Source organism: Protopterus annectens, chromosome 6.part0 (assembly GCF_019279795.1).
Source record: "Protopterus annectens isolate FY-2018-M chromosome 6.part0, PAN1.0, whole genome shotgun sequence".
Taxonomy (NCBI): Eukaryota; Metazoa; Chordata; order Ceratodontiformes; family Protopteridae; genus Protopterus; species Protopterus annectens.
The window spans coordinates 380,436,529-380,460,110 of NC_056737.1; the positions used below are offsets into that span (position 1 = coordinate 380,436,529).

The 23,582-nt window shown below is 41.9% G+C and overlaps 1 protein-coding gene across 4 annotated transcripts in view; it reads left to right on the forward strand.

Annotated features, from left to right (window-relative positions):
- ABCD4 (ATP binding cassette subfamily D member 4) overlaps positions 1–23,582 on the forward strand; it is a 1,648,172-nt gene that overhangs the window by 1,258,540 nt on the left and 366,050 nt on the right. For all 4 annotated transcript variants that reach the window (XM_044074118.1, XM_044074117.1, XM_044074119.1 and 1 more), the window contains one exon: positions 22,685–22,734. In XM_044074118.1, coding sequence (XP_043930053.1) covers positions 22,685–22,734 — 50 coding nt within the window. The remainder of the gene's footprint in view (positions 1–22,684; positions 22,735–23,582) is intronic.

A 23,582-nucleotide genomic window follows, 5' to 3' on the forward strand; every position in this document is an offset into this window, starting at 1 on the left:
TTTTTGGTTCCAAAGAAAACAGGGGACTGGAGACCCATTTTGGATCTCAGTATCTTGAACAAATCGGTCAAGAAAACAAGATTTCGGATGGTCACGCTACAATCCATCCTACCCCTATTGGGAAAGGAAAACTGGATGTGCTCTATAGACCTCCAGGATGCGTACTATCATATAAAAATGAACAGACGCTCCCGGAGATTCCTCCGCTTCAGGCTGGGAACCAGTCACTTTCAATTCAGAGCCCTGCCCTTTGGACTCACCACTGCCCCCCGGGTGTTTACCAAGTGCATGGCAGTGGTAGCTTCTCACCTGAGACGTCAAGGATTCCAGGTGTTTCCATACTTAAGACGACTGGCTCCTCACAGCTCCTACCAAGCATCTTCTTCTAATAGCCAGAGACTACACCTTTCGCATTTGTCAAAAGTTAGGTATCTCAATAAATTGCGAAAAGTCTGTTTTGTCGCCTTGTCGTGCTATTACCTTCATAGGCGCAAATCTAGACACAGTCAACATGTCTGCGAGACTCACAGACCAAAGAATAGCAGACATACGCAAACTGGTCTCCCTTCTCTTCCACAGCAAAAAAGTCAAAGTCAGATTAGTTCTGAAAGTACTAGGGATTATGGTGGCTGCTATCCCTCTACTTCTGTTAGCCAGATTTCACATGAGAATCCTTCAATGGATGCTCTTCACACAATGGTCGTACCAACAACTTCCGATGTCCCACACCATTATGATTACGCAAGCATGCAAGAATCATCTTCTTTGGTGGATTTCTTCCCCCCAGCTCTTCCTGGGAAGACCCATTGTTCCTCCCCCTCCGGTTGCTACTCTGACAACGGACGCCTCCCTGATCGGGTGGGGGGGGCATTATCAGGGCAGAACAGTCCAGGGCATATGGCAACCAGACGAACGCCACTTGCATATAAATGTTCTAGAGATGAGAGCAGTGCTTTTAGCTTTGCAAGCCCTTCAAGACAAACTTCCCTTGGGAACGATAGCAATCCAGACGGACAACATGTCTGTAGTGTGGTATATCAACAAACAAGGCGGAACCAGGTCCTATCCCCTATGTCGAGAAGCACTCAGACTGTGGCAATGGGCGATTTCTTCTCAGCGGTTTCTGATTGCAACGCACATCCCCGGGAAGTCCAATCTTATCGCGGACAAGTTCAGCAGAGCTATCCTCATGCCTCACGAGTGGTCTCTGAAAGATTCTATTTTGGAGAAAATTTTTCTCAAGTGGGGTCAGCCTTGCTGCGACCTTTTTGCTACTCCCAAAACAGCAAGTGCAGAGATTATTTCACCCTATTCCCGTTACCAGGTCAGCCCAGCAGAGACGCTCTAGTCCAAGTTTGGCCCGGGGACTTCTGTATGCATTTCCTCCCTTCCCACTAATCTCTCAAGTGATACAGAAAGCTATCGCTCAGAAGGCCTCATTGATCCTCATTGCTCCTTACTGGCCTCGACAGGTTTGGTTCCCCTTTCTGCATCAATTTCTGTTGGAGCAACCTTGGCATCTGGACCTAGTTCCAGATCTTTTGATCCATCAGTCGGGTCAGTTACATCGCTCCCTCCCCTCTCTGAACCTCACTGCTTGGTTCCTCCAGTTCCAACCTTAGCCAGGCTTCCTCAAATATCTCACTCTGTTCGAGATATTTTGATAGCTTCCCATAAATCTTCCACTCGGAAGATTTATCTGAGTAAATGGAAATGTTTCGCCTATTGGGCTCAAGGAAGGGACTTAGATCCTTTCACTGCTCCCATCCAAACATTTTGGATTTTCTAGCTGAACTTTTTCATGCAGGTTCGTCTCCTTCTACTCTTAAAGTTCAATTGGCAGCTATATCTAACTTTCATGTGGGCATCTCAGATTCTGCCATCATGTCCCACAAGCTTTGCAAAGCGTTCTTGAAGGGAGTTTTTCTCCTCAAGCCTCCGATAAGAACTCCTCCTCCTTCTTGGGACCTTAATTTAGTTCTCACATCTTTGATTCTTCCCCCTTTTGAACCTGCAGCTTCTTGTTCAATGAAATTGCTATCCTGGAAGACTCTCTTTCTGGTAGCCATTACTTCAGCTAGAAGGGTCTCAGAACTTCATGCAGTCAGCAGTCGACCACCCTATCTGTTGTTTCATAAGGATAGGGTATCCTTACGGACCAATCCATCCTTCTTACCTAAAGTAGCCTCTGTGGCAAATCTAAATCAAAACATATACCTCCCTGTGTTTTTTCCTAACTTTTCTAACAGGTCTGAACAAAAATTGCATTGGCTAGATGTTCATCGTCAATTGAGATATTATTTGGACAGGACCAAACAGATCAGAAAAACTGACCAGTTGTTTGTTTCTTATGCAGAAGGTAGAGAGGGCCTTGCAGTTTCTAAGGTATCACTCTCCAGATGGCTAACATCCCTGATTTCCTTTGTGTATGAAATTAGACACCAAAAGTTGCCTAACAAACCTAAGGCTCATTCGACTAGGGCTTTGGCTACTTCTTTAGCTTTCCAAGACAGGCTGCCTATTGATACCATTTGTGCAGCAGCTACATGGGCTACTCCTCACACTTTCATATCTCATTATAAGTTGGATCTAGCTTCTAGACATAGAGCTAATTTTGGTTCCACTGTTCTCAAGAGTCTGTTCCCATAGGCCACCCGGGACAAGGTGCTAGGGACGCGGTCCCATCCAGCAAGAATGAAGGCGAGATAGACAACTTAACATATAGAAGTTATGTTCTTACCATAATGTTCCATGTTAGTTGTCTTCTTCTCACCTTCTTTCTTGCGTCCCACCCTCCTTCCCCCTAGCCTGGACAGACCTAGAGGAGTTTGATTGTGACCTCTCTTTCTTCCACCTCTGTTGTATTATGTATATGCTATACTTTGCATATATTCCTTCATCAGGTTTCAGGTCACCTTCTTCCTTTCTTTTTATAGAGGTGGTTTTCCCTTTTCCAGTAGTTCTGGATTTATTATTGGCTGGGCCTAGCTTACAAACGAGATCTGAGGTAATACCGCGTAGCATTGTGGGATATAAGGGGAGCCTCGAGCCGGTGGAACCAACTCTCGAGCTTTTAGAGTGGCCGAGTCGGAGCCGAGGTCGGCTCCGAACCCATCCAGCAAGAAAGAAGGCGAGAAGAAGACAACTAACATGGAACGTTATGGTAAGAACATAACTTCTGTTTTCGAATTACAATTAAACCTAAACTTAAGTCTAAACTGCCCCCCATTGATAACAAACGAGTTAGCCACCTCCATGAATTTACAAAAATTACAGTTCTCACATTTATTCATGCCAACCAATCTAGGAGCTCTGTGGTACTGTTTTTACAAACAAATTCTTCAGATTCCTACCACTCCTAAAGATAACTTTAGGTGAACTACCTAGTTTGTTGAATAACATTTGATTAGTCCTAAAAAGTTCCCAATTTTTCTGTAAAATCTTAGTGCAAAGATGACTTTGTGCACTAAATGTAGTTATGAAATAAAGTTGGAAGGTTTGGTTACATTGACTTGTTGAATCATGGGCATTCACAGTTGCCAACATGCCAGAAGCACCAATATTAACGAGGACCAAAGTCCTCGTAGGCAAAATGGGTTTGTAAAACTGATTTAGCCTTTTTAAACTGACCTCCTTAATCAAGAAATCTAGTAGGGTTTCAGGATAGCCACGGTGTAAAAATAGACTTTTCAGAAACTGGTAGGAATCTGAAGAATTAGTAGCATCCTTAAATTGAGGAGCTTGCAAATATGACGTTCCATACTAGTTAAATACTTGGTCTGATTTAGTCTTCAAGTCTTTTTCAGTGTTTAAAGTTAATTTTTAATTTTCAATTTCTTAAGTACCAGTTAATATGTCTATGTTAATTGGTCAGGTATATGTAACACGACATGGTTCATAATTTGCATTTTCACTGTTATTTCATTTCTATTTTTAGATTCACATATTTATTTTTATCTTAATTTTTTTATATAAAAGACTGTTGTCATTTCGTAGTATTCTTTACTGTCTTAGTTTTGTGTACCATTTTAAGTAAATCATGTGCAAGTAGATACAATTGATTTGATTGCCCCGCTGTTTTTTTGAATGAGCTTTTAAAACGGGTGCTGTATCTTCAGTTTTTTTACTTCTGATGAAGTTTGCATATTTAGCAAACGAAAAGCGCTTCAAGTTGTTTTTTAATAAATCGTTGGTGTTTACTCTACTGCTGCCGTGACCGTTGCTTGGTTTTTATAATGAAAAGAATGTCCTATATAGACATATTAGGGAGAACTCAACACATACCTTTAAATTTTGTGCCATAGATCACGTTGACTTAGGACCTAGAGGTGGGCCAAGTAACAAATGTTTAGAATTTAAAGAGCTAAAACGGCAAATTAAACTTAATTCTGATGAAAAGCCTGGACTTAATGACAGGCTGTCATTAAGTTATTTGAAATTGAAAGCAGCATATTTTTTATGAATTTTATGACATTATTTGCAATATTTAGTATGTTTTGTGAGTCTGTACTAGAGTATCAAATGAATGTAATATGTCTTTTATGTTGTGCTGTGTTTTAACAACTGGGTGGGTCTGAATTGAACTAATTAAGAAAGGGGTGAAGAAATGGGTATGTAGTATGTGTCTGTGCACTTTATTTTTTATTCTGAAGAAGTCTGAAACTAGTAAGATGAAAGCGTTTGGATTAAACTGCAAATACACTAAGTACCTAGTGCTGACCAGCTTGTTTTTTCACTTCTCTTGTGTTTGCTTATTTCAACAATTGGCTAAGTTTCTGGTGTCATTCTAAGGGGATCTAGTATCTGTCTGCCTGGGATGACATGATTGACAGACCTCGATGCTTTGCCAGAGACTGCCTGTATCTGTCACCACTGGGCTTCCGGATACTGGCCAAGGCTCTTGCCACCCCATAGTGCCTTTTTTAGGCGGTGTTCCAAAGACCAAATTACCACCGTAACCGCTACAAACGCAATCTGAGGGTCATCTTGCTCAACACTAGAAGTCTAAATCTCAAAATGCACTCTGTGGAGACACTCCTTAAAATGGAGAACATCGACATTTGTGTTGTAACAGAGACTTGGTTCAAGGCAGCAGAAAGCACCCCTGCACTACCAGGCTATAACTCATTCCACACCTTTCGGCCCCAGAACTTAGAAGCTCCAAAGGCAGTGGTGTTTCCATATTCATAAACGATGCACATACCTCCAGACTGGTAGCCCAACATAACTCATCAGAGATACTGCAGGTGCAGCTAACATTGGGTAAGACAGCGATTCAGGTCATAGCCTGCTATAGGTCCCCAACCATGTCCAAGACTCGCACTCCACATTTCTAAGCACCCTGGAGAATATTAGGGTTCAACCTGACACTCTGTTACTAGGCGACTTCAACTACCCCTCCATTAACTGGGTAAACTACTCATGTACCAATGCACTTTCCCAACGTTTCCTGGAGTTCATTAATTCCAATGCCCTGGACCAGCTCGTTCTTAGCCCCACTAGAGGTAGCAACATCCTTGACCTGGTTATTACTAACATGGGCGACCGTTGCTCTACACCAATAGTCAGCTCCTCCCTGGTTAGATTGGACCACAAACTTATCACCTTGGAAATCCACCCCCTCCCCCACAAAGGTAACCACCATGAAAAACTTCTCCAAAGCTAACTTTGGGATCCTAAAAACAGAGGTGGCTAACTTCATGGCACCCATGCAAATGGAGAATAGTTATGCGACTGCAGAACTGTACACCAGTGCACTGTACGAACATGTACACAAATACACGGATCTCACCATACCCTATAGAACCAAGACACTCTCCTCCAAAAAAAAGGAAGCCAGTCTGGTGGTCCCCTTCCATAAGCAAACTACAACAGAAAGAGGAAACTGATGCGGAATAAGGTGAAGTCCCAAGACTGGAAAAACTCTCTTATCTGCCTCAACAAAAAGTTGAGATCCTTCATCAAATCCTCTAAAACTAGGTATGAAAATAGAATGGCAGCAGATAGTAAAGACAACAACAAGGCCTTCTATAGTTATGTAAAGAATCTCCATCCAAAACCCAGATTTGCTCTGAGCTACTGCACAATGGTACCTCCTATACCGAGCCAACAGATATTGCCAGTATACTGGCCGACAGATTCAGTGCCAACTTTACCTCCCTCCTCCCCAAAGGGCCAATCACAATACCAGTGGATTGTCAGGCACCCAGTATTACTGCTGCAGAGGTTAAAACGGTACTGTTCAAGGCCAAGAATACAGCTTCTATGGGACCTGACAATATCCCTGGTTGTGTTCTGCATGAATTACAGAGTGAACTGACACCTCACCTGTGTGCCCTGTTCAGTCACAGCCTCACCTCAGGCTTTCTCCCTGACGAATGGCACGCTGCTACAGTCATCCTCTCCACAAAGGAGGAGCAACTACAGAACCTGGGAACTATCGCCCCATTAGCCTGATGAGTCTGATATGCAAAGCTATGGAAGGCATCATCATGGACCTAGTAAACAAGGATATATGGAATCTCCAAACTCTGGATCCCACACATTTTGGTTTTGTGAAGGGTAGATCATGCCTGCTTAGCTTGGTCGACTTCTTTGAGTCAGTCACCAGAGCTGTGGATGAAGGCAAGGTGGTTCATACAGCCTACCTTGATCTGGCCAAGGCTTTTGATACCATTCCCCACTCAGGAATCATAGAAAAACTCACTAAGCTTGGCATCAACCCCTATATCACTAGTTGGGTTGCAAACTGGCTCACAGATAGAACCCACAGTGTGAAAGTAACTGACTCCAAGTCAGACTGCCGATTAGTCATGAGTGGAGTCCCACAGGGTTCGGTCCTGGGTCCTCTCCTGTTTATCTACTTCTCTGAAGTCCAGGCCAACACAAAGAGACTCTGGCTGACAAAGTTCACAGATGATTGCAATTTGGGAGCTATTATTAACTCCCCAAGTGTTGTTGACATCCTACAGAATGGCCTCACTGTGACCAACGACTGGTGTCAGAACCATGGCTTAAGCTCAATACCAAAAAATGTGTTGTCATCCCCTTTGGGAAAAAACCCAGTTCCCATGAATTACCACATTGATGATAGTCCACTGAACACAGAAGGCCTTATAAAAGATCTGAAAACACAGGTTGACAGCAACCTCTCTTTTGATCAGCATATTGCCACTGTGGTCAGAAAGTCCTTCTATGTGGCACATCTCATTACTAATGGTTTTGCATCTAGGAAGAAAGAGGTTATTGTCTCCCTCTACTTTCCCCTCATTAGGCCAATCATCGAGTACAATGCCCCATTTGGCATGTACCTCACTAGACACCTGCAACAACTGGAGAGGCCGCAGAAGTACCTCACAAAGAGGATCCTAGGCCTTAAACACTTGTCCTATATGGACAGACTCAAAAAACTCCAACTATTCTGTCTCATATCGCCTACTTAGAGGCGATCTCTGCTTGGCTTACAAAGCCATGTCTGACCCAGCTCTGTTAGAAATGCTTCATCTAAAAAAATCCCAGTCCCTCCACACCACACGCTCCTGAGACCTCAACCTCATTACCACAGTTAACAGAACATGCTGGATGGACAGGTTCATAACCCAGAGACTGCCCATGCTGTGGAACAGAGTTTCCATACATGTGAAGCAGAGCACCTCACTGACCCTCTTCAAGGGAAATCTTGATGAGTGGATGGGAAACAGAAAATTCACCCTGGGGATAACACCAGTGGCTCTACTCGACAGAGGTACTGGGAACTAGGTTGGCTGGCACTATGCCAGGATAATCCTATGGCTAGGCTTGTAAAGGCTCCAGGGCCATTAGCCTAGTACACACCTATGAATATAAGCACCCTCTAGTTCAAGTTATAAATACTTGTCATGCATTAAGAATTATATTAATAATATTTCTGGAAAATACCTTGCATCCCATTTGCCTAAGGAGCCTTTCCTGATATCAGTGGTGACTAGGCATGGGAAATGCTATTCAACAGTGGTATTCAGGTGAATAATGCCTTATATATTTACAGAAATATGATCTTTTGCATATATGTGTAATTTATTACAAACAAGTATAGATATCTTCAAATTAATAGCAGGCAAACAGAAGGCATTAGTGGTAACTTTTCAAAATTAAGTAGCCTTTCATTTGACACCATGTAGTACTGTATATACTGTACATGGTATAAGTTATCATAATATTTATATAGCATTTTCATAACTTGGTATAAAAAGAAATCACATTTTCTTATTCACCACTGTATTTGGGTCAGCAGATATTCCTGACCTGTGTGCTGAGCTGTCATGTGAAATGCTGTTCCACCCATGTTATTATATAGGCACTGACTGATATATTTACATAAAGTATGAAAATACACATATATTGCTAAACAGGTGTAAATACCTGCACATTGCTGGCAGTTCAACGCCATGTAGCAATGCTATTTCTGAATATTTACATATTTTATTACTAAACAACTGATCTGATGTCTCTTCCATTCTTTTCTTAAAACATGGGTTATTAGATCCGACTTTGGACACTTTCAAACTTTGGATCCAAGGCTCGGACTCCTCCCCTTACCCATAATCCCCTCTAGTTAGTAAATTATCTTAGATCTCATTTGCCAGTTGTTTGCATCAGACATGACAGCTTGTGCTCAGGCTGGGTGACCACTAAGTGCTGTTACTTTTTGATATATTAGGATTATTTAGCCTAATATTTTTATTACTGTTTAATATTCTCTAGTTGCCTCAGATCCAGTTGGAGATCCTCATGGCCCCGAAACTTTGCCTTGGACAACCCCTCATCATATCTTTGCTCCTTCTCCAGTGTAACCATTTGACTGGGTGGTTGGATCTTTGCTCTTCCCTGGGTTTGTCTGCATCAGATCCAAATACTTGGTCTTCTTGACTCCAACTGTGTCTCTGATCCTATCACCTCGGAGTGGCTTGGTAACCTTTCATTTGACACCATGAAGTACTTGTATATACTCTACATGGTAGAAGTTATCAGAATATTTATATGACACATTCATAACTTGGTATAAAACGAAATCTCAGTTTCTTATTCACCACTGTATTTGGGTCAGCAGATATTCCTGACCTGTGTGCTTGGTATCAGATCCAAAAACTTGGTCTTTGTTGACGCCAACTGTGTCGCTGATCATATCACCTCTGAGTGGCTCTGGCCCTGATGGATCTTGAACCCAATTTGTCAGCATCAGATCTGTGGGGCTAGGTTCGACTCTGAAACTGTCAGAGCTATCCCACCTTCAGAGTCCCTGTGCTGGACAGCTCGGTGTCTGCTTTGGAGCCAAGTCGAGTGGGTCTTCAGGACCAATCCATGTTTACAGTCCTTGGAACCTTCCAGGGAATTCTCGAGTCCCCTCTTAACTTAAGCTTTTAAGAGGGTGCTGTCTTGATCTAGGAGGCAGACTTCCTTTCCATGTTCAGATCCGCTATTTCCCAGTGGAGTTCACTGGGTCCTGGCCTTACACATTTTGTCCCATCAGGACTGCCAGTGCCTCAAATTTTTGAGGCAGTCCGCATTGAGGATGTCCCATTGGCTTCTGAGTCATCCCCAGACCATCTTGCTGAGGAGGTTTGTCAAAAACACTTGTGCAATATGAGGTAAGTTGACTCCTCTCAGGAGTCTCTGTCTACTGGGAATACTGATTTCATTGAGGGGAGGGGGTCCCCCATATCCCCCCTTAAGGATGTCTTGTTCCGTGTGGTCTTAGAACTGCTTAGACAGAAAGGGTGTGGTTCACCAAAGTCCTTTCTCAGTTGGCATTAGTATTTCTCTGCTTTCAGGGCTGTCACTTCTTTTTCTTGGGTGGTCTTTCCACCCCACCCCACCCCCTGCAGATGATATGATAGATCTGATCTCGAATCAGACATGGAAGGAGCTGGGTGTAGCCAATTGTTTTATCATATTGGAAAAATTTATTTTTTGCATATATATCCGACACTGCTACTTTTTTGAGATTTAAATGAAATTTCACCCAATTGGATTACTTTCTTGGATGTAATGTTATTTAAGGATTTACTTGGGAAGACTGAGACTGAACTTTATAGGAAATCTGTGAAATGTAATAGCTATTTGCATTGAACAAGCATGCATCCATCGTTTATTTTTAGGAATATAGTTGAGTCAAATGTGTAGGACAGCTAAATTAAATAACTTAGACTCTAATATGGCTGAACAATTGGATAGTATGGCTAAGGATTTTGTCAAGTGTGGTTAATCAGTAAAGGAAACCTTGACGGCCCAAGAATATGTTAGTCAACAATGTGTCAGTAGTGCCTGACCAGCCTTTTATCATGCTGACAATGGCATTGTGTAGGATAGGTTGCTGTAAACAGGGGTATAGATGTATGTTGACATTTAATAAAAACACTCCCTTTGTGAAGCTGATTATGAATAAACATTGGTCCATTTTGCAAGACATTCCTGAGTTACAACATCAAATATTAGATGTACCACATTAAAACAGACTTTATGTTCTAAGAAACAACCAACATTTTGTTTTATTGTTATAAATAGCAAGCAGGGTAGATATAAATGTAATGATTGTACTTATTGTAAGTACAGATATACAAATAAGTCTTTTAAGCATTCTGTTACAGGCCTAGATTTTATTTTACATGCTTATAGAAACTGTAACACACAGAATGTTGTTTATATGGCTAAGTGTGAAGCATGTGTTAGTTATTATATAGGTATGACTAACAGGAAATTAAAAGAATGAATAGGTGACCATCTTTCTGATGTAAGATGTAAGATCATCATTAATGTCCTACATAAGCATATTTTAGATAAAGGTAGTGGTCATGGGTTTACATTTATGATTTTAAAAGTTATTTATCTACCATTACTGGGAGGTGATGTTAAACTTTTAACAGAAAATGAGTAGATGCATTGGATACTTAGAATGAGAGCACACATGCCACCCGGTTTAAATGGTGTTTTCACTTTAAAACCAATGCTAAACTACCTACATGAACAAATTTAGCTAATTAAGGTCTGTGATTTGTTGAAGACTTGTTCTATAAGTTAACTGAATGTTTTTATGTTTGATTGCCTGAGGAAGCCTGTTGGCAAAAGTTTTAACATGCATAATAAAAGACTGTTCCTTGCAGTGGTTTCCAGCACTTTATTTTGTCTATACATGCCCATTAATCTCCAGGATGCATACTACTACGTAAAAGTGAACAGAAGCTCCTGGAGGTTTCTCCGCTTCCAACTGGCAGCCAGCCACTTCCAGATGTTCTTCATGTTTTACTGTTACAGTCATAACATTTGGGTAATCTGCTGGCAGGTTGCCCTCAGTCGGCCTGAATAACAAAGTCTTGGGTCATGCATCAGTTGCTGTCTCCTCTTCCATGACGTCAGGTCATCAGGGGTATAAAACATGTCCAGGAGGTTTCTCCTTTTCCAACTGGGAGCCAGCCACTTCCAGTTCAGAGCTCTACCCAGTGGTCTCACCACAGCACCCCCCCCCCCCCAGATTTTCACCAAGTGTATGGCAGTGGTGGCAGCTCATCTCAGACTTTTGGGATTTTGAGTTTTCCCATAGTTGAATGACTGGCTCATAACCACCCCCCGAGGAACCTTCTACCCCAATCCAGGAACTCCTTGCTGTGCCTTTGCTCAAAACTGGAAATAACTGTAAACACAGATAAGTCCAAGCTGCAGTCACTTTATGCTATAGAAAGTAAATGAACTCATCTAGATACAGTGCTACAGGTAGCCAGAATAATGGAATTCAAGATCACCATGCATCAGCATCAAGTGTTAGAATGGTAGCAGTACTTTCCCATTAGAAGTCACCTGCCATTACCTTCGTTCCCCTAGCCAGATTTCATATGAGTATGCTCCAGTGGACTCTGGCCGATGAGATGTCAGTTGATGAATTTTCCAGTGTCTCTCAAAAATTTGCAAAACTCATATTCATTGGTGGCTAGAATCCCCAGTTGTATCTCAGGGCCAAACATTTGTTGTTCTGCTCAGGTCCCAGTGACCCTGTGATGGGAGTCAGTTTTTGGGGAAGATGATCCAAGGCACATGATCCCCTTCAGAGACCAATCTTCACATCAATATCCTGGAGATGAGGGCAGTTCTCCTAGAGTTGCAGGCCTTCCAGGACTCCCTTCCCAGGGATGTGATCTCCATCCAAACAGGCAATATGTCTGTAGTCTGGTACATCAACATGCAGGTGGAAACATGTACTTACTTGTTAAGTCAAGAGGCCATGAGGGTTTGGCCTTGGGCGATGTTTTCTCATTATTTTCAGGTAGCAGTACACTACTGGGGAATTCCACTGTTTTAGTGGGCAAGTAAGTTGGGTCTGTCATCCTTCCTCATGATTGGTCTCCCAGTCCAGCAGTGACAGATCAGATTTTCAGTGGGTGGGGCTGACTGAGCTGCCATCTTTTGGCATCCCCCTCCAACACCAAATGCAGTAGGTTCTTTGCCCTAATCCCCCAAATGGGAAAGTCCCCAAGGGATGCTGTGACCCCCACTTGGCCCCCTTTGTCTCCTTTATGCTTATCCTTGTACACATTGTCTCAGAATTTATGAAAAAAGCAGTGTGGACTAAGGCTATGGTGAGCCTCATTAACTCCGTCTGGCTTTGACAGGTGTGGTTTCCCTTCCTTTGGTCTTATATGATTCACTCTCCATGGTTGCTGGACTCTGTTCCAGATCTCTCTCTCATCAGGAAGCCTCGCCTGGACATAGCAGTCAATTTGATAACATGCTTTTTCAAGTTCTGGTGATGATTAGACAGTTGAGGCTTTGATCCTAAGTTGTACCCGTTCTGACCTCTGCACAGAAACCTCCTACTAGAAGGATTTACAAGAGTAAATGGAAAAGATTTTTGATCTGGGCTTCTAATTGGAATTTGGATCCGTTTTCAGACCCTTTATGAGCTATCTTAAACTTCTTGGTTTCTCCTTTTCACAGTGGATTTAGCTACACTACAGTTAATGTCCAATTAGCTGCTATTTCCAGTTTTCAAATTTGGGAGAATAAATGATCCATTGCTTTGTTGAAACTGTCTAAGGCCTTCTTTCTCTGACCTCCCCTTAGTGATACTGTTCCCCCTTGGAGATATTACTATTCTGCTGCAGGCCTTGACAATTCCCCTTTCGAACCTGTGGCTGCAGTTGATTTCAAATATCTCTCTTGGAAAACCTGTGTTTTTGGTGGCAGTTACTACTTCATGAAGAATATTGAGTTTCATGCCCTCTCTTGTAAAACACCCTTCTTGGTTTTCCACATGGATAGAGTCACTTTGAGAAAAACAAATCAACAAAGCCAAATACTGGAACATGATGCAGGACCAGCTCTTACTCTAATCAGTATTATTGACAGATTAAGCTCTTTCATTGGATTGTAACTTAGACTTCTTCAGAATCCATGAATTCTGAAGAAGTCTAAGTTACAATCCGACAAAAGCTCTTAATCTGTCAATAAAATTGATTAGAGTAAGAGCTGGTCCTACATTTTGTTCCAGTATTCGGCTTTGTTGATTTGTGGTTCCTAGTTTGTCGTGTGTTGGTTCACTTTGAGAACAAATCCATCCTTTCTTCCTAAGGTGGCTTCTAAATCATCACTTAGTGAGCCTCCCTGTCTTCTTTCCACATTTTACCAGTAAAGGAGATTTCAATCTTCCTGTTATTTCCACATTTGACCAATAAAGGAAGTTACATACTACACCTTCTGGAAGTGTGCCTTCAACTCGGATATTATCTGACTCTTTTTAAGAAGGTCAGAAAGACTGACCAGTTGTTTTTTTTAGCTAAATTGGGTAAAGGAGTGTCTAAGGTAATTCTTTTCTCACTGGCTGTCTGAAAGCTCTTCCTTTGTCTGTAAGGAGAAAGGGTTGCCCTTATATGGACCCCCCTAAGGCTTATTCTGCTAGGTCAGTGACTACCTCTACTGCCTTTTTCCTCAAAATACCAATTGATGACATTTGTGCTTCTACTGTTTGGACCAGTGACCGTACCTGTATATCTTATTACAAGTTGAATCTGCAGTCCAGGTCTAGAGCTTCCTTTAGCTTGGCTGTTATCAGAAATATACTTCCATGAAACCTCTCAAGGTTTATAGTAGCTGGGGCTTTATCCCATCTGTTGAGTAATGGAAGGAACAGGCAATATCTGATACGAAAGTCGTGTACTTACCATAGTGATAGATCTGTGTTGTCTGCTTCTGTCCTTCCTCAACTTCCCTCCCACCTTCCTCCTTTCAGTTGTCTTTTTTTTTATTGCTTTTGGAGTGGCCACACATTAACAGTTCCTATGGTTAGGTTGTGTACTCTTCAAGCTCTGAATCAGGGATTGTTACTATATCTATGTTTATTTCTCATGATGATGCATTATTACAAGGTATGGGCAAACTCAGTCTGAGGTAGTTTACCAACTACATGGGATTATGTGTAAGGGGAGGAGCCTGCACTTGGATCCAAAGTCTGAAATTGGCTGAAGTTAGATCCAATAACCCATCCATTGAGGGAGAATGGAAGCAGATGACATGGATCTATTGTTAGGGTAAGTACATAACTTTGGTTGCCTCACAACTGTCCATCACTTTGCAGAATGTCATTTTATTAACATATAAATAAATTCAGGTTGTGTGTTTTGGATGGAGATTTTAAAGTGTAATTATGCCCTGGCTCCAAAAAGTTCTTTAGATATGACCACAGCTGAAAAATGAACCAACAATATCCTGAGCCTGAGATTGTTCACACATTTTAGAACAAAATGTGCTGAAACCCAGAATTTCAGGCAAGTTGCCATTCTTCAACTCATTTTTCCAGTTGTTACATATTATCTTTCTTACATTGTAAACATAACAAAATAGTTAAAATGAAAAGATCTGTAAAATTCTGATGTCTTGTATTGATGTCACTGATAACAGAGTTAAAGTGATTTTTCTGACAAATATGCCTTTAACTGGTAAATCAGTCCCTTACTACCTCTGCTGCTATAAGCAATATTTATGTAAGATTTTAAAAAAGTCCTTGATTTTAGCCTTGTGCCAACCCATTATTTTTAGCTTCTTCAAAAATATTCTAGTAAAACAATTTTCGAGATACTCTTCTCTCAAACTGTACATCTCTTTAAAAAAAAAAAAAAAAGAAAAATGACTGAGTGGGAAACAACTGCTCTTACCAGCCTTGAAATAGCTGTTGAAGAGAAGAGACCCAGACTGCTGGTACTGGCCACAGAATAATTCATCTCTTTTTCCATTGATAATGATCAGGAAAAAAGAGAATAAGTGTAGGAGTAAGCAGAATTTATTCAAGGTAGCACAGGAACCTTGGGGCTAAGAAGACAATCTGAAGAATTCCTTTCAAGTGGAGCAGACGTCTGAGAGCACACCTGGCTAGAAAGGCTCTGACATCAGACATCTGTCATTCGTCCTATTTTAGTAATCAGCTTGTTGGTGAAGCCAGAACATGCCTTTCTTTTTTTTTTTTGTTTTAATTATTTTTACAATAAAAAACGAAATCATATAGAAAAGTTAACTTTCATATGATGCTTATGATTTGAACTGCCAGGGAACACATGGAGATGAAAAAGAGGATTTTTTGTCAGGTGTGCTGATGTAAAGAGAAAGCATATTTTTCTTTAAAATTTCCAATGAGGACATTTTTTGAATAGCTGCATTTACAGATGCACACTTGAATTATGATATGACCACATATCTGCATCAGTAAATGCTTTAGAAATACTTTAAAAACTGAAGTCAGTAGATCAGAATACTGCTGTACACATGTTACAGACACAGTATTCTGAGCTATGGCACACAAGGCACTTGTCAGGGTAGATAGAGGTCATACTATAGGTGTGAATATGTTAAAATAAGGTAGAAATTAAAACAGCTTGTCCTTTGTCCTGCTTTTATATACTTATTGTTTATGATTCAGTCAGTATATTTCCTTTTAAATAGATAAGAATACTTAGATCACCTACATCCATCAGTGCCAGTTCATGAAATTGTATGTACCTATTCCAACTATTAATATATGTTCGCATAATGCATTGGCATGATTGCCATCATTTGTTGGACATACTTCCTTGCCTATCAATCCTTTGTCTGTTTATTGCCCAAAGTATAGCTTAGTACATGTTTGTAAGTGTGTTTTTTTCTGGACCCATAATGCACTGTTCTTGCTTTAAAGAGGGTTATGTACAGATATTTCATATGGACCCCTGTGTTTGGATTCATCAGAGAAGTTCCCTCCTCCTCCTGTTATATTCACTGTTTGTGCTGTTCACAGTTTTGCTTTTCTTCCTGTATTCATGAAAGCATTATCTTGTGTAAGGTTTATCAGTCTGCCGTTTCATTCTATCCCTTTAGGAACATTCAAGCAGACATGTTCTTGTTGTCAGCACAAAAAACAAACAAAGTAGAAAATTTCTAGTCCATGTAGGTCAATCCTGTGATAACAAGGTTCTTGTTAATATAAGACTTTATCCTAGACTTGCGGTGTTATTGCCAGAAAGACCTGGAGGGCCTCTGACTAGGGCAGCAAAAGCTAAAATGTTTCATCTTTTTTTTTTTTGGGACTGGGTAAGAGATTATTTTGCCCTAAATTAAGAAAAAAAAAACAGAAAGAGACATTACTAAAAATTTCCCAAAAAGCAGTTTTAATTCTCAATATTATTCCTTTCCTAGAGAATGATGTGTTTTGTGAACCCTCAGTTCTCTTCGGATAGCAGTCTTTGAAAGATTGGCATTTGCAGCTGCTGTCTAGAGTGTTTGTCACCAGGATGGACAGGACTGCTATTAGTCAGACTCCTTCGATGTTCATCGTGTTTCACTGTTGCAGCATGACTGTAGGGTTCTCCCCTGCCGGCAGGCAGTCCTCGGTTGGCCAGAATCCCAAAGTCTGGGTCCGGCGTCGGCTGTACAACCATGCTCTCTGACGTCAGAGCACCAGGAGTACAAAGCTGACAGCTGACGCCATCTTCTCCAGTCTTTCTTGCCGTGCGGTGATAGCAGTTCGCAAGTGCCGGTCGGCTGACTCCTGATGATTTTTTCTGATAAACTTCAGTCCGAAGACTTTCTTCTCCACTCAAAGCTAAGTACCCCGTTGGGGAAACTTTTTTCTTGCTCCAGTCCGATGTCAGAAGAAGTTAATTGTATTTCATGTGGGAAGCAAATACCTCATAAGGATTTTCATTCTTACTGTATTCCTTGCTTAGGCCCTGACCACGACGTAGCTAGTTGTCGGTTTTGTGCTAGATTCAATCAACGTACAATTAAACAAAGGTACGATTTTGCTTTTCATTACTTCGGTAGGCACTTTAACTACAAAATGTCGGATACGGTTCCGGCTACCGGAGTTCACAAACCTCGCAAGGATAAAGACAGGCCTCCGGGGTCCAAATCTGATGATAGCGCACAAGCGTAGCCAGCTTCAGGTTCGGCCATCGTCAGTGAGGCGCTTTTGCAGCCCCTGTCGGCCATTTCAGAACCGATGGCCGAAACGGACTCTCATGAGGAGCCAACCAGGCCTTTAAATATTTCTATTGCAGGACCTTCGGACAATGCTCCTTCGGCTGGGTCCGGAGCCGCTGTGCAGTTACCGGCTTCAGAAGGGGTTTTCAGGCCTACTCAGCTTCTAATAAAGGCAAAGCCAAAGACAAAGGCAAAGACTCCTTCTAAATCAAAGACTGCAACAAAGTCCTCTTCTGAACCGGCTCCCAAGTCACAGAAACAGTTACTCAAGATGGCGGAGGATTTACTTACTATGATTAGGGGTTCACATCCCCCTCCAGATAAAAGGCCAAGGCAGGATGTTTATTATGATTCCTCTGATCAGGCTTCTGTTTCTTCAGTTTCTTCTTCTGATCAGGAATATTCTTTCCCTCCTTATGAGGATTCTGATGCTGAGGAATCCATTCCTTCAGCTTCTCCCCCTGAGGATTTTTCTTTTGGAGAAACTTTGCATGAAATGAGGGAACATTTCCACTGGGAAGGACAGGAGTATTCGGAATCCAAGAAAAGACTAACGGATTTTCTTCTTCTCCCCCAACATAGACCCCTGGCTATTCCTCCTGTTTTGGATATTGTGGATGATGCTTTTTCGGAGGCTAACTTAACCCCTGACTCTTTTCCTCCTGCTCCTGTTAAGCCTGATAGATATTACAGGGTTCCTGATTCCCACCAGTTTTTATACAAGAACCCTTCTGCTGACCCTGAAACCATTTCTCAGGGTCCTAAGGGAGTTAAGGCCGCTTCTGCCAAAAACCCCATTCCCACTGAAAAGGATTTTAGATCTTTAGAAAGATGGGGCAAAAAAGTGTACACTTCTGCTACTTTGTCCATTAGGGCTTTAAACTGTCAGTTTCATATGCTGAAATACCAGCAATTTCTCTTGTCTGTTTTAAAACAAAAGCTTACTTCCATTTCTGCCTGTGCAGATGATAAGGAATTACATGACTTATTGCATGCCACTGAACAAGTTGGGAAGCATGGTTTACACTGTGGATTTGATGCCTTGGTGGCTTCTTGTAGGGCTGCTGCCTCCGGCACAGTCATTAGAAGGCATGCATGGCTAAAGGAACAAAATTTGCCGGAATAAGTAAAAGCTAAATTATTGGATGCTCCTGTTCAGCATAATGTTTTATTTGCATCAAAAGCTGAAGAGGTGATTAAAAAGATGGAGGATAAGGCGAAATCCATGCAAACAGTTAAAGATTTCTTACAAGTACAGCCACCAAGATTTAGCAGGAATTGGCCTTCTAAAAATTGGTCCTTTCCCACTTCAGACAGGCCTCAGAGGGGTAGATATAGATGCTCCAGAGGAAGGCCTCAAACACAAGCTTCTTATAGACCAAGACAGTGGACTGCTTCCACCCCTAGGGGAGGAGAGGATAGGTCACAAACTAATAGGAAACAAACTCAATGACTCCCTCTGTTGGGCTGCAGGAACTTCTTGCCTGGAAGCCCCCCTCGGAGGAAAACTCTCTCTTTTTTATCAAAATTGGATTCATATAACCCAAGACAAGTGGGTTCTGGATGTGGTTTTAAGAGGTTACAAATTCCATTTTCATACCCTGCCAAGGCCAAGCGGATGGCCAGACCTTCCAAAACATCAGTGGACAGAGGTCTTAAACCAGGTGGAAGCTCTTTTGGCTATGAAAGCCATAGAACTGGTTCCACTTTCAGAGATGGGACAAGGATTTTACTCAAGGCTCTTTCTAGTCCCCAGGAAGCAAAACTCATGGAGACCCATTCTGGATCTGTCAGTCTTGAACACCTTTCTAGAGATTCCAAAATTCAAGATGCTTACTCTACAGCAGCTACTTCCAATGCTATCCAAAGATGCGTGGATGGTAACTTTGGATTTAAAGGAGGCATATTTACACATTCCCATCAGGCAGGAACGCAGAAAATACCTCAGGTTCAAGGCCGGATCGAGGCACTTTCAATTCTCTGCGCTGCCCTTTGGATTGTCTACTGCGCCCAGGGTCTTCACCAAATGCCTGGCTCCAGTAGTAGCTTACTGCAGACTCAAGGGAATTCAAATTTACCCTTATCTGGACGATTGTCTAATTCAGGCAGACAGCAAGGATGTCTTACACCAGCATCTAGAGTTTGTACAGAACCTCCTCAAGTTCCTGGGATTCTCTGTAAACATAAAAAAGTCAAATTTGACACCCTCATAGCAGATAACTTTTCTGGGTGCTCTTCTAAACACCACAACCCAGATGGCATTTCTGACATCCGAAAAACAATTACAGCCGGCTTCAATTTTCAAAACCTTGGCAACTTTAACTCCGCTATCTGCAAGGAGATTCCTGCAGGCTTTGGGTTACATGGCCTCCTGCATCCTTCTCGTACCATATGCAAGACTACACATAAGGAAAATACAGTGGTACATAAAAAGTGTATGGTCTCAGCATTGCCACAGTTTAGACATACTGATCTCCGTCCTGCCTTGCCTTCAAAAGGAATTTCTTTGGTGGTCCAGGGCATGCACTCTAAACAAAGGGAAACCCTTCTGTCTGCCTCCTGCCACTCAGATTCTGACCACGGACGCCTCGGATTATGCTTGGGGAGCCCATTTTCAGGGCAACTGTCTGCAGGGTCTTTGGACAAAGGATCAGAAGAACCTGCATATCAATTTAAAGGAAATGTTAGCCGTTCAGAAAGCTCTAATGGCCTTCAGGAATCTTCTACAACCAGGACAACTACTAATACGGACAGACAACACCACAGTTATGCGGTACATAAACAAGCAAGGGGGATCTCATTCCTACCTCCTTTGCAGACTAGCCATGGATCTATGGAACACAGCTCTAGCTTGCAATCTGGACCTTCAAGCTCAGTTTCTACCAGGGAAGCAAAACTTCCTGGCAGACAGTCTGAGCAGAAACCTTTTGGACCCACACGAGTGGATGCTGGACACCGAAATATTCAGGATGATAACAGCAGTCTGGTGATGTCCTCACATAGACCTCTTTGCATCCCACCTCAATCATCAACTACAGATTTTTTACACCAGGACTTTCCACGAACAAGCTTGGAAAGTGGATGCACTATCATTCAGTTGGAGAAACCTCTTGGGATATGCCTTTCTGCCTCTTCGTCTTCTTCCATGGGTATTATTAAAGATCAAACAGGACAAGCCCAAGATGATAATCTTGTTGGCCCTAAATTGGCCTCGACAGTTTTGGTACCCAACTCTGAAAAACCTATGTCTGGAGCCCCCTTGTGTTTTGCCACAGACTCCGAACCTTCTGTCCCAGCATCAGGGTCAGGTTCTGCACTCCCATGTCAGAACTCTCAGCCTGGCGGCCTGGTTAATCCAGGGTCTTTGATACATTCTCTCCTACCCAAGCAGGTTATGGATGTCATTTTAGAAGCCAGACGTCCTAGCACTAGGAAATCTTATGCAGGAAAATGGAAAAGATTTTGTTCATGGATGCAGGCTCAGGATTCTAATCCTCTTCTTCCTAACATTCCTTTGATTTTACTTTACCTGACGGATCTCTTACATAAGGGTCTCTCTTTCCCTTCCATTAAGATACATGCCTCTGCTATTTCCAGTCATTATAATACAGATCCTCCAATCTTTTCCCACCAGCTCATGAGACAGTTTCTCAGAGGAGCTAATAACTTAAGACCTCCTAGATCTCCTCCTATTCCTGCTTGGGATCTCAACTATGTTTTGGAAAAGCTCACCTTGCCTCCTTTTGAGCCTGCTGCTTCTTCTGACATCAGGTTTTTATCTTGGAAAACAGCCATCCTCTTAGCTCTGACCTCTGCCAGGAGAGTTTCAGAGTTGCAGGCTCTTATGGCTGTAGAACCTTATATTATTTTTCATCAAGACAGGGTGTCTTTAAGGACTAATCCTACTTTCATGCCTAAGGTGGTTTCCAAAGTGGCTTTAAATCAAACTATTCACTTGCCAACTTTTTTCCCTACTCCTCAAAGTAAAGGGAAAAGGATCTTACATTCCTTGGATGTACACAGACAACTACGTTTTTACCTGGACAGAACCAAGGACATCAGAAAATCAGAGCAATTGTTTGTTTCTTATGCTTCAAGTTGCCAAGGTAAAGCCATTTCAAAACAGACCATTTCTAAATGGATTGCTCATGGAATCAGATTTTGTTATTCACACCATGGAAAGCAAATCCTAGGGAGTATACGTACTCATTCCACCAGAGCTGCTGCCACTTCCGCTGCCTTCCTCAGGGGAGTTCCTACCAAAGACATTTTGGAAGCTGCAACTTGGAGTTCAGTGCATACTTTTTCAAAGCACTACAGTTTACCTCTCTACTCTAAGTCTAGGGCAGGCTTTGCTTCTGCAGTCTTGCAGGGCCTTTTAACTGCCCCTTCTTCTTTATGACCACCTCCCTTTCATTCTGCTTTGGGATTCTACCCTACAGTCATGACTGCAACAGTGAAACACGATGAACATAGTACAGTTGTGTACACTTACCATAAATGTAGATGTTCGAGTGTCTTCACTGTTGCAATCTGGGTTTCCCTCCCTCCTGTCCCCTCTTATTTTTACTTTTGTGTGGTTCCTTTTTCCTCCATTCTTCTGAGGTGTATTTGCAAAGGTTATAGGACCTTATTCATTTTGGGACTCCTGACATCTGGGGCAAGAAAAACTGGAGAACATGGCGTCGGCTGTCAGTTTTGTACTCCTGGCACTCTGACGTCAGGGAGCATGGCTGAACAGCCGATGCCGGACCCAGACTGTGGGATTCTGGCCGACCGAGGACTGCCTGCCGGCAGGGGAGAACCCTACAGTCATGACTGCAACAGTGAAGACACTCGAACATCTACATTTATGGTAAGTGTACACAACCGTACTTTACTCCCCTGTCAAGTTCACCAGATTAAATAGGTTACTAAAAATTATTGGGTATATGATATGTACTCAAACAGTAGCTTGAAAAGTAAATTGTATAAAGTATTTGTGTACAACGGAGGGAGCAAGCTAACTTGTTTTAGTTGCAAATTAGCATTTACCATAGAACCAAAAAATTAAAATAATGCATTGCACCTGTTCCTTTTCTTTTGTGGACCTTAGGATATAAATGTAGTACAATTGTGTGTCTCATTTGGAGACTTTAGCAGTTTAAGGTAAGGCATTGTCAATTTGCACATGAATTATTTTCTTGTCAGTAAATGTAATAGTTTTTTACAGGTTCTCCTGATGATAAAAGGATTTTGAGGTTCCTGGAGCTGGCTGGATTGGTGAGTGACTTACATCTGTGCTTCCTTTTCCAAAAGGTTTAATAACTCTGTATAACAATGTTGGAAAGTCTACTTTGATGGAGTAGGTAAGGCTTTTTATATTGATCACTGCTGTAATAGCTTAGTAAACTATATGGGTTACATCCTGGAAAGGATATAACAGCCATTCAGCTTCCAAAGCTCCAGAACACCTTCCAGGTTCCCAAACAGAGAGCTTGAGCTGAAATGACTAAAAGACAGAGTTGGGCACAAAGCCCTTCAGAGCTTTCCTGGTGCTGAAGAGAGCATTCCTGTGCAGGCTTTTGAGGGTCGACAGTCGGCTTGGGCTTTTCCATTGCTGGACAGATGAGTTCCCTTTCAAGTAAAACGTTCCACATTTTATATTTATTATTTATATTCATTTTCCTTTTTAGGAAAGTATTTTTCAGCTAGGGATATGTATTTTTGTTGTGTCATGTAACTTCACAATACTTTTAAATGGGTCTATATTACTTCATTGAAAGCTTAATTGAGTGGATCGCTAATCATCAATCTCAGATCAGCGAAAGCTCAGTTAAGTGAATGACTGTTCCAGCCAAACATTTTCTAGGGAAAAAACTTAGTAGGCCAGTTAACACCTGGAACAAATGCAACGAAATTTAAAACCCTGCAAAGTGGGATGCTTCGCCCCCACCCCACTCCCAACTATGTAGACTAACTCTGAGATCGCACTACAGTGGAGAAAAGGTCAAATCCCCTGATGATGGTCAACCACAATGTTCCCCAGGAAATTTTTCATTGAATCGATCATTTGCTCAATTGAGCTTTCACTGAATATGGTTTGATGAATAGTGATTCACTGAATTAAG